Below are 11,078 nucleotides of genomic sequence, written 5' to 3'. Positions count from 1 at the left end.
CTCAGTTTCCTAGTCTGTAAAATGAGGGTAACCATAGCACCTATCTCATAGAATAGTGTGATAATTAAGCAACTTATTGTTTGTAAGGTGCCAGGCACAGAGAAAATGCTATGTAAGTATTGATCAACGTCCGTATCAGCAGCAGAGACAGACCCAAGATGGAGCCTTGAATAAGCAGAAGGTTCCTCCAAGGCAGCAAACAGGGCCAACCTGAGCTCAGGATCATTCCATCATCTCACCCATTCTCTCCTCCCCCCTCCCTTAGTCCAAATCGAATCCACCCTCCTCTCTCCAGGATGTGACAATGGCCTCTCTGATCTCCCTGCCTCCAGCTCCTTCTCATGAACCACCACGCAGCAAAGGCATATGTGTGAGGTTGGGGTGGAGGTGGCTAAAATACACGTCTGATCACCCCACTGCCCCACTGGGAGTGGCTTCCAGTGCCCGCACAGCCCTGGCCCTTGGGCGTGAATTCAAGCTCCCGGCTTCCCTTTCCACCCCCACCTGCCGCCATCGCCCCCACTGTCCTCGAGCCCCATCCAGACAGGCCCCTTGTTCTTCTGGTGCTCAGGGGTTCACCGGCTGGCTCAGTCCCGCAGCTCTGTATGTGCTGTGCCACACACAAGGGTCTCTTTGGCCTCCTGGTGAACACTGGACCTATGGGACCTCCTAAGGGACCTTTCTCTCCTCCCCAAACTGAGCTAGAGACTCTCTTCTGTGTTCCCACAGTTCTCTATTTTTTGAACCCCAAATCACCCGGTGCTGTAATTGTCTCAGGACATGTTTTCCTTACTTGTTTCTAGCTACCCAGTGGCTGGCACAGGGCTAGGCATACAGCAGGTGCTCAGTAAATGCTGAGTGAATGAGTGATTTGAATTGCAGTGTTACCGGGGTGCCCTCTGTGTCAGGGAAGGTGTGTCCCTTGAGGCTGAGGTATGTAGGAGGCACTCGGTGGCTGGGGGAGGGGGCGGGTGGCTCAGGGCAGGAGAGGGAGCAGCGGGAGATTTGGGGCAGACATTTGATCTGTCAGCCCCTCCCAGAGAGGCTGGGGACAGGTGAAGGGGAGACACGCCCTGCCCTAATCCTCAGCCCCACTGGGGAGAGAGGAATGCATCTCCTAGGGTCGACCTGGGAAGTGGGGAGGTCAGGGCCCTGGGAAGCCCAGCGGCCAGTTCCCTGCACACATTCAGGCCTGCTGGGGTCCTTGTGCCAGGAAATGCTCAGACAGAGGGGACTGTCACCTCCCCTCCAAACCTCAGCCAGGTGCACGCACCGCCCCTTCTGGCTCTCAGGCCCTGCTAGACACACCGGAACTCTAGGGATGGAAGTGGAGCCAGGGCAGTGAGGCCTGAGTGGTGAGGATCTCTTGTCCTCTTCTTGAAATATAGCAGGAGGGACAAGGACTTCGCAGCAAGAACGCCTTAGCTGTGCATTTTTTCTGCAGTTACTGCAGATATGTCCAGTCTCCCAGCCTCTCTCGCACGTGTGCTGTGCACACACGGATGCAAGCAGATACTTACGAATTCATGGCACAGGTTCTCAAGCCAACATGTAAACTTGTAATAACACATACAGTGCACCGTAGCAGAAATCCTCTGCTTGCTCGCCTCTGAGGACAAAGAGCTCACTCCCTCTGAAGGTCACCCATTCTGTTGGAGAATGGCCCTGGCTTTAGATCCAGACGTGCCCTCCTATCATTCCCCTTTGGCCCTGGCTTACTTGCAGTTCCCACAGAACCCCCACCTCTCTCTGTCCTGCAGACCCACGCCCCAGGTTACCCTGATACTCCCAGGTATCCCCTGTCCCAGCTGTCCCCTGCCCCAGGCTGCCCTGCCACCTGTGCTTGGGTGAGGTCCAAAGAGCCTGGAGACGATGGAGCCCTCTCCCACCCTCTGCTCCCCTGCACCCACTCCAGAGCGGCACCCCGCTGCAGACTGCTACCGGCCGTGGAGAGCCCCACGTGGCCAGCAAGGCAGTGGCCAGTCGTGCGGCAGGCTCGCCTGTCTCTCCGCCGGCCACAGCGTCCGAGGGGCAGCAAACAGACCTTGAGACGCTGCCTGCTCAGCCCACTGCAGGCATCTCTGGAAATGAACATGGACCAAGGTCTGTGCTGCTGGGTTCTCTTTTATTAGCCAAATAGGACAAAGAACAGGTCACAACGTCACAGAAAGTAAGACCGACAGACAGACAAATACACAGACAGAGCGTCATGCTGCACTACACGGTGGCGGGGAGAGGGTGGTTTGAGTCTTGTCTTTTCAACTAACAGAATAAATAAATACAGTACACAGTGTTTTTGCCACGGGCTGGCACGACCTCTAAGCACAAATGGTCACAAAACGGCTGGTTTGGAAAGCAGTCTCAGAGTTGGGGTGAGGACACGGGCCCCGAACCATGCTCTGGGGGAGTGAGGAAGCAGGGAAAGGGAGACCTCAAATAGGAGCGAGAGGCCAGGCGTGAGGCTTTCCTGGAGGGGACAGCCAGAGCTTGAGCCCCAGGCTCTCGGCCTGTGGGGCGGCCAGCAGGCCTGGGCGAGGCTCCAGCCTCGGTGTCAGGTGAGATGGGCCCACCAAGCCCACACTCTCTGCCTCCCGAAGAGATGCTTGGTGCTGCCTACAAGTAGCTCTCCCCTGCCCTCTAGCTGCCCTCAGTCCCTGAGGCTGGTGCCCTAAAGTGGCTTGAGAGCTGCCCCAGGGCAGGGACCACATACACCTTCCCTGCCTTCTCTGGGCTTGTGGATATGGGTCCGTTGAATGGGAAAAGTATTGACAAAGATCTGAGGGAAGCTGGGCTGAGCCTAAGGTGGGCCTGGCTCCCGCCATGTCACAACATGACTCTAGATGGACTTGCCCCTTAGGAGGTCAGGGGAGGCTTCCTGGAGGAGGTGGTAATGTCCAGGGCTGGATTCCAAGGCCCAAGGACAGTCACTCGCACCTAGGGACAGACAAAAAGCTGCAGGTCCCCATGCCTGGGCCAGATGAGATTTTTTTGTTGTTTTAGAAACAGAACTTCCTGGGGTCTGATGCCAGAGAACAGTCGCTGCACCATGGGCCCCAACCCCTTCAGACCAAAACCCCTTCCATCTCTCCTGGAGTCTTTGCCAACCTCCCAGACCCCTGCCTAAGTCTCTCTCCTCTGATGCCCCCAGGGCTGTTACATTCACCTTGCAAATTCCAGACCCCAGCAAGACACCTGAGGGTTCAGAAACCTTCAGTTGCCTGTCATGGTACTTTCCATGTGGAGGTGAGGTCTTTAGCCTGGGTTCCAGGCCTCTCGCCCTGTCTCTCACGAAGCTGGCCACCCCCTTCCCCATGGTCCACTTAACCTCGCCTCCATCTATTTGTTCAGACAGGTTTCCTATCCCCAGCTACCATCCCCCTCATCTTACTCCTGCCCAAAGCCTTCTGGATCTGCCCCAGCCCAGACCAACCTCCCAGGGATTGTGGAGGCCGACTGCCCTGCAAATCCATCCTACCGGGGCACCAAGAGAACCTCTCGTCTCGCTGGGAGAGGAAGTGAGCCATAGGAATCTTTACCCTGGATTTCAGATCAGCTTCTTTGGTGGGGGTTGGAGTGTTCAGTGGTGAGACACAAGGGGTTGGGGATCACGGCCAGGAATCTGTCCAAGCTGTCCCTCTCCCTCTGCCCAGAGCCCCTGAGATCATGCGAAGACATGGGAATGGGATGACCCCAGAGACTGGCACTGGAACTCAAGAAAAGCAGTATCAAATCCAGACTGTCTGAACTAGAAGGGGACCATCATACTTATGGGGAAACCGAGGCAGTGTCCACAGAGAGGCTTGCACATACAACACCTCTTGATCCACAGCAAGGAAATAGTAATTTTCTAATTCATACATCTGCTTCTGAGAGCTTTTTTATTGTTGTTGTTAATTTAACTAAAAACTTCCGTCCTGCAAGGTTGTGAGCACAGAATGGAGAATGTAGAGCTGGACAGGACCTCACAGGCCATCTAACCCAGATGGGGAAATGGGCCCAGAGAGGCTACAGGCTTGCCCAAGGTCACACAGCTTTGAAAGGGAGTTTCTGAGCTGGGTTTCCTGGCCATAAACAGAAACACACCTTTCCGTGCCAGGGACTAGCTGGACAAAAACCCTTATTTCAACAATTGGCTCCGGGAAGCCGACAGCAGCCTGAGCCTGTGCGCTGCTGTGTGGTTTGCACTCACCGTGATCAGGAGCCAGAGTTCAGCCTCGGTGTCTGGCTCAGGCGCGCTCCTGGGAGGACAGCACCTGCGGAACCTGGAGTCTGGCTGTGGGAGAGCAGCGCCAGCCCTGTTCTCTCTGAGGTCCCTCTCCCCCTGCTGCCTCCCTCCGACCAGGGAAGTCTCCCCAAAGAGAGTTCTAGAGCCCTGTGGTCAGTCCTGGGTGAACGCTGACACCAGGCCTCTGTCCTTGGAGGACTCACAGGCAGGGGTGCTGCCCATTCTACCAGCTGCCCCAGCCTGACTATCGCCTCCTCAATCCAGGGAACTGGGACCTCAACACTGAGCAGAGAGAAGAGAAGGTGACCTACGACTCCTACTGATGTCAGGCCTGGGGGAGGGTGGGTGCGGGGGCCGGTGCCACCTCTTGCCTGCAGCTCCAGAGTCACAGGGTCTCCAGCTAGGGCCTTGCTGCCTCTAGAGCCTGGGAAGGAGCAGGGGCCTGGAGAGGGTGCTGGCGGGGAGAGGAGACAGGCTGGCAGGGATGAAACGGGGAGGGAAGAGAAGGAGAGGAACAGGAAGAAGCAAAATTACTAAAACCCAAACAGCCACAACCCCAAACAAAACACAGCTGAGGAACTGATGACACCAACACAGTCAGCACCAAAGGAAGAAACCAGGGGTGGGGGAAGAGACATGAGGGAAAGGCAGAGGCTGGGCAGAGAGGGGGCCAGACCAGGCCCAGGCAGGTAGAGGGACATGGAGGGAGGAAGGAAGGGAGATGGAGTCAGAGAGAGAGAGAAGGCTAGAGTGAGCTGCGGGGCTGGAGGCGGAGGGATGGGAGTGGGACAGGGGACCTGGGGCAGGCAGATGCCTGAAAATATAGCTTTATATATTTATATTTATATCTCACATTCCACACATCGACTTACTAGGGGGCAGAAGGGGAGGGAAAGAAGGGAGGAGGTGCTATCAAGGTAGGGATCTAGCCAGTGGGAGCCTCTCGCCTCCTGAGGGGAAGCTGGGGCACCCCAGCCTCTCACCTCCTCCCCATTCGGCCTCCACGGGGTCCAAGCAGGGCCATGCAGAGGGTGTATAGGTGTGGGCTTCCCCTCGGGCTGGGGGCTGGAGAAGGGGAACAGGGAACAGGACGCCAGGGTGCAGGATCCCTGGGCTCACAGAGCTAACTCCTTGAGAGCCATCTGGGGATAACCATGGGGCTGGGAGGGGGCACCCAGACCCCTGGCTGGGTTGGAGGCCAGACAGTCAGTTGGGCAGTGTATCGAGTCCCAGGGAGGCTGCGTGCTGCTTGGCCCGGAGCCGCAGGTTCTCGATGCTTGTGGTTTTACTGTTCAGGGCAGCCGAGGCAGGTGCCAGGCCTGCCGGGGGTGCAGGCAGCAGTGGGGACCCCCACACACCCTGGTGGGCAGCAGCGGCTGCTGACAGGGACTGGTAGTAGGACTGGCAGTGCAGAGAGCCCAGCGGGGCCATGTTGACGCCCAGGTAGGGCACGGCGGCAGCGGCAGCTGCAGCAGCAGCGGGGGCTGGACCCCCCACTTCGAAGGATGAGTAGTGCACCAGGTTGTTGGTGGCCGCCATGTGCTGGCGGAATTGCTCCTGCAGGCGGAAGAGGCTCAGCGGGGACGAGGAGTAGGAGTGGGAGGGGCCCAGGAGGCCGCCCCCTGGGGCTGCAGGCGCTAGGGCCAGGCTGCCTGGGGAATCTGCAAACAGACAGCCAAGAACCAAGCACTCAGGACAAAGTCTGCCAGGAGAGGCCCCCTCAGCCTTCCCACCCCCTTGGCACTGCAGACAAAGACAGGCTGTGGCTGAAACCATATCCACCCCATCTCAGCCAGGGCATCCCCGAAGCACTGCTCAAAACCCCTGGAGGGAGGGACCCAGGGGGACCCTGCCAAGGCCCCCGTGTCTGTCCTTGGGGAGCCCCTCTTCCTTTTCAAGGGCTGTCACTTTGCTTTCCCCCCTCTGTCCCCGGCTCCCACCCCCGCCCTCCAGCTCTCAGCTCACAGTCCCTGCCCACTCCCCACCTAGGCTGGGGGTTGCATCTGAGACCTGCCTCACACGGGCTCTGTTCCTTCAGAAATGCAGCTCCCCAGCTGTGTCACTGCATGTGGGAATCGACACAGCACTCACCTGGCATGCGCCGGTACCTCCGTACTGATTGTTAATGTATTATAATACTCCCAGATGGTTGATAAATAATGTTTGCCCTGGGCCCCCCAAGTCCCCCTCCCCTGTCACCCAGCCCCTCCCACAGAACCCACGAGACCTTCCCACGACTCAGCAACTCAAGGTTGAACAGCTGGCTCTGGTGATGCCCCTGAGTGCCAGGTGTTGACCACCCCCTGCTCTGGCCACCTCACACACTCAGGCCCCTGTCAGGCCGCGGCCTGCCCCAGCCCCTCCTGAGCCTCACCTGCCTTGGGGCTGCCCCTCTTGCAGCTCAGCCCCTTGCCCTCAGCCCCAGGGCTCTTCTCAGCTTTGGGGTCCTCAGCCCCCGCCCGGGGGTCCTCCTCACGGTCTGGCTGATCCTCGGGGGCTGACTCACTGGCCGACTGCTCCGACAGGCTCAGGTGGAGCTCAGCAGGGGGGTCGCCGCTGGGCAGACTAGGGGGCTGGTCAGCATCCAGCTGGGTGTCTGGGGTTGGGGCTTCGGTCTTGCCCTCCCCATGGGAGCCCTCAGCCTCCTTCTGCTTCTGGAGCTGCTCTTTCTGCAGACTGCGCTGCTTCTTCCGGAACTTGGCCCTGCGGTTCTTGAACCACACCTGGGGACAGGAGAGGAGCAGTCAGAGGGGGGGAGGGCAGAAGAAGTAGGGTTGCTGTGGAGCAGGGTGCTCGGGGAGAGGCTGTATATGGCAACACTGCCTCCCGCCCCAGGAAACACACCCCCTCTCTCCCTCCCAAAAGGCCCCTCCTGTCACCGCAGGCTTCACACCTCGGCATGGGGCTGCAATGCCGGCTGCTGGACAAGGGGCCAGTGCTTGTCGGCAAGGCCTGGTTGGGCGAGTGGGGCCCTACCTGCACCCGGGCCTCAGGCAGGTTGGTGCACATGGCCAGCCTCTCGCGCATCACCACGTCTGGGTAGTGAGTCTTCTGGAAGGTCTTTTCCAGGGCCTCGAGCTGCTGAGCCGTGAACGCCGTGCGGCTGCGACGCTGTTTGCGGTGCTGGGAGCCATAGCGGGCCTCCAAGATGATGTCTTGAAATGTACAGCCGTTGGAGGGCAAGGAGAGGGGGCCCATTTAATTATGGGAAATAGGTTCGAATCTGATCCTGCTCCTACCCACTGTGGACACCCAGGCTGCTCCCAGAGCTGGCCTCTGGCCCTTCGCCCTTGGAAGTCACCTGTCCCCTCTCCATACGGCTGGATTTTCAAGAACTCCCCACCCCTCGATCCACTATCAGGACCACAGAGGTCTAACTCGGCTCCGTGAATGGCTGTCAGGCATGTGACTGCGGGGGTCTCCCTTATTTGGCACTGAGGGTGGAGAGGTGGGTATTGCCCTGAGAGCCATAAAGTCCCAGGATACTACCAGTATAATGTTCTGAGACTACATGGTGCTAATGATCCGGAAGTCCATGTCTCAAAGGTTCTAACACCCTGCAGCCCTCAGATGCTGGACACTAAGACTTCTTTACCATCAGAACCCTGGCCCTGACTGTGAGAAGCCAGCCTGGGGTGCTCATCTCCTAGTGAGGGAGTCTGACTGTACAGAGAGAATTCACCAGCACGTGACTCTCTGTCCTCTGTGTGTAAATCTCATCACCCCAGTTTTCCTACGAGTCTCTCATGGCAGGGCCGGAGGCTCCTGCTCTTACGTTTCCTGGACAGAAAGCCTGGCTCTGGCAGGGCCCTCGGGTCTCAGGAAAGGCTTGTTGAACTCAGTCTGGACCCTTTCAGCCACCTTCCCGAGGGCAGAAAGACAAAAAGGCTCCAACTACCACAGGCCTGGAGGGGAGATGGGGCTGGGGGACTACTGTTTCCACATCCTGTCCACGTGTCTGGTCACGTGAAAAGCACCCAGGATAGCGTCTGCCCCGGGCTGGTGTCCGCCATTAGCCCCTCTGCTTGACTAGTTCCTGCAGGACGCACGGTAACTTCACTCCGCTCTGCCTCCTGCCACTCATATGTGATCCCACCCCGTCTGTGCTGAGAGGAGCCCAAGTTCTCAGAGGTCTCGGCCTCTGCGCAGGGCTGCCAGAGTCCTTCCCCTGCACTTCGGGGACTGGGGAGTCATCCACAATATCCTAAATGGGAAAAAAGAGGCAACTGGGTCCCCAGGGAGCCCCAGACTTTAGGATACTCCTTCCATTTAAAGAGGGAGCCCTGAACTCCTCACGAACTGCCCTAAATCCCAGCCCCATGCTGAGGCAGGGGAAGGAGTGGGGGCCACTCGGGCAGCCCCAGCCTGGTTAGGGGAGCAACAGCTCAGCATCCCACTGCTGGTGCCAGGGACTGTGAGCAGGGGTGGTCGCAGGAAGGCCAGGCTCTCTGTGTCCTGGCCAGAACGTCTGCTGGAAGGCAAGCCCTCCGTACAAACGCTCACCTGAAGCTCATGGCCTTCTCTCTTAAGAGTTAGAGAATTGGGGTGTAGCTGAATACCCCAGTTCCTCTGCCCCACCAACACACACAAGCCTCTGTTCCTGACTCCGCCTCTCAGTGCTCTGGTCCTTAAGTCCTGGAACACTGTCAGGAGCTGATGTCACCACCAGGTCGGGCACAAGGAATTCACTCCAAACCAGGGAAGTAGCCACAGCTGGGGCAGAACTGCATCCACCATCCGCACACTGGAGACTAACGCCCGCACACCCATCTGGAGGCTTTGTGCGCTGAGTCCTGCCAGGGGCCTAGCAGCGTCTACAGGAGAGGTGGGACTGGCCCACACCCTACCTGCCAGGCCGGGTGCTCAGATCCCACCTCACCTCTGTGCCTTTGCTCATGCTGGTCCCTGCTCCTTGCCATGCCTTTTTAAAGCCTGGGTCCTGCCCCTCAACCTGCAAAAAGCCCCCCCCTCACTGCACCAGCTGATCCTGCTTCTCTGAGCTGCTTCATCATTTGACCCTGAACATACTCCTCCTTCTGCGCCATCTCATGGGTCTGTGGGCCCCTGTTCTCCCTAGGAGTGCCCTGAAGTCATCTGAGGACTGTCTGGCACAGGGCTGGGCCCACATGGGTTTACCAGCTTGGCCTGGGGCAGGATGGAGTGGGTGGCATCACCTCCCAGGAAATCAAGCTCCCCACCTATGTCACTGAATCTTTCCCACACCCCTGAGGGGCTGGCAGAACAGGGCAGTAACCAGTTGACCCAGGAGTGGGGGGACCAGGCTGCAGCTCCCTCATGGGTACAGATCTTGAGCTTTGGGTGATAATGACTTCCGAGCACCTATGAGGCTCTGCTGAATACTTTCCATATGCTACCTCGAATAACCTCCCAACCACGCTATGGGATGGGCACTGCCATTGTCTCCTTTTTATAAAAGGGGAAACTGAGGCTCAGAGAAAAGAGAGGCGAGTGAGCAGACCCTGAGCTGGTCACAAGTCTGTGACTTCAGAAGTCATAGTTTTAGCCGTAATGTCATGTTCCAACCTCACTCCCACCCAGATTTAACTGCTCTGTGCCTCAGTTTCCTTAAAATGTCCATAAATGGAGCTACCATCCTCTCCTCATCGGGACTGAATGGTGACCATGGAAAGAGAGAGCCTTGCGCAGCGCCTGGCCCACAGCCGGTGTTCAGAACGGGGGAACCGCGATTATTTATGATTCCCTGTGCCTCAAACCTCCTCCCCTGGGCATTCCAGCCTCCTTCCAGCTTCTTCCCAGCTATAGTACTTGGGACTAGACCCTCTCACTCCCCTTCCTCGGTTTCTTCATCTGTGAGATGGGGCTAACGAATACCTCCGTCACAGGCTTCATGAGAATGTGAAGGCAGAGGGAAGCTCCGGTCCCCTGAACAGGGCTGGCAAACAAGGGGTGCTCCGGACATACATGCATGGATTTTGAATTGACACCGCTCTGTGTTGCTAAGTGACCTGAGTCAGCTGCCCAGAACAAGCCTGGCAGTGCTCCCTCCCCTCTGCCTTCCAGAGCCTCCTCCCCCAGGCTGCCCCTCCTCCCCGGCCCCCACAGTCCTGTCCCCATGGTGCCATCCCCACAGCCCTTACCAGCCAGGCGCTCAGCCAGCGTAAGCGCGTGCACTGAAGGCCGGTAGTCGGGGGCGTGCTGGGCCTGCTGGGCTGCCTGCTGGTGCAGGTTGTACATGGCGCTGAGCGAGTTCATGGCGTGCAGTGAGTAGCCGTTCACCCCGTAGTGCTGCATGGCGGCATCCGCCTGCTGACGGGGAAGAGGGAGAAGGACATGAGGCAGGGCTGTCAGACTCTACCCCAGGGGAGACCCACCCCGGTCCAGACCCAGCAGAAGCTCCCCCACCGGGAAGTGACCTGTCTTGCCCATGGCGCAGAGTGTGAGGGCTCCTGCATTTAGTCCCTCACCCGCCCACTCATTCTCTGATGCACTCAGCAGGACCAGCGGAGGGTTTAAGGCTCTGGCTCTAGAGTCAGACTGCCTGGGCTGGAATCACAACTTCCCCACTCAGGAGTTTTGTGGCTTTGGGCACATCACTTAACTTCTCTGACCCTCAGTTTCTGCAAAGGAGAGTTAATAATAATACCTATCTCTAGGGGTTGTTGCAAGGATTAAGAGAGGCCTTTACAATAGGGCCTGGCGCACGATATGTGTTCAAAGGTGTTAGTCATTGTGATTTACAAGCCCATTTGCTGCTTTATGCAATCATCTCTTCCTTCAATTACCCAGGCACTCCCCCATTTGTACATTCCTGATTCTCTCACACACTTACTATTTGATCAACAAAGACCCATTGAGGACCACCTGGAGCCAA

General features: G+C 57.9%; 1 protein-coding gene across 2 annotated transcripts; it reads right to left on the bottom strand.

The window, feature by feature from the left end:
• Positions 1 to 5,431: 5,431 nt before the first annotated feature.
• On the bottom strand, positions 5,432 to 10,498 carry DMBX1 (diencephalon/mesencephalon homeobox 1). Of its 2 annotated transcripts, none has more exons than XM_069477884.1 (4): positions 10,345 to 10,498; positions 7,202 to 7,380; positions 6,600 to 6,948; positions 5,432 to 5,886 (listed from the first exon to the last, which is right to left on the bottom strand). In XM_069477884.1, exons 1-4 carry the CDS (start codon positions 10,496 to 10,498, stop codon positions 5,432 to 5,434), a joined length of 1,137 nt encoding a protein of 378 aa, XP_069333985.1. The 2 variants fall into 2 exon arrangements, with proteins under 2 accessions (XP_069333985.1, XP_069333984.1); XM_069477883.1 differs by having other exon boundaries at positions 7,202 to 7,397; positions 10,347 to 10,498.
• Positions 10,499 to 11,078: the final 580 nt, after the last annotated feature.

The sequence above is a fragment of the Eulemur rufifrons genome, chromosome 8 (genome assembly GCF_041146395.1).
Source record: "Eulemur rufifrons isolate Redbay chromosome 8, OSU_ERuf_1, whole genome shotgun sequence".
In the NCBI taxonomy this organism is placed as follows: Eukaryota; Metazoa; Chordata; class Mammalia; order Primates; family Lemuridae; genus Eulemur; species Eulemur rufifrons.
Note: the sequence above shows the minus strand (reverse complement) of the source record. Positions and strands in the feature narration are given on the sequence as shown.

What these genes read in the sequence shown, in the direction of transcription:
- DMBX1 (XM_069477883.1), bottom strand. Translation starts at nt 10,498, where the DNA reads ATGCAGCACTACGGGGTGAACGGCTACTCACTGCACGCCATGAACTCG. An exon ending in ACGCTGGCTGAGCGCCTGGC is followed by an intron (nt 7,398 to 10,346) that starts TGGTAAGGGCTG and finishes CTTGCCCTCCAA; the next exon opens with CGGCTGTACATTTCAAGACA. An exon ending in TGCCTGAGGCCCGGGTGCAG is followed by an intron (nt 6,949 to 7,201) that starts GTAGGGCCCCAC and finishes TCCTGTCCCCAG; the next exon opens with GTGTGGTTCAAGAACCGCAG.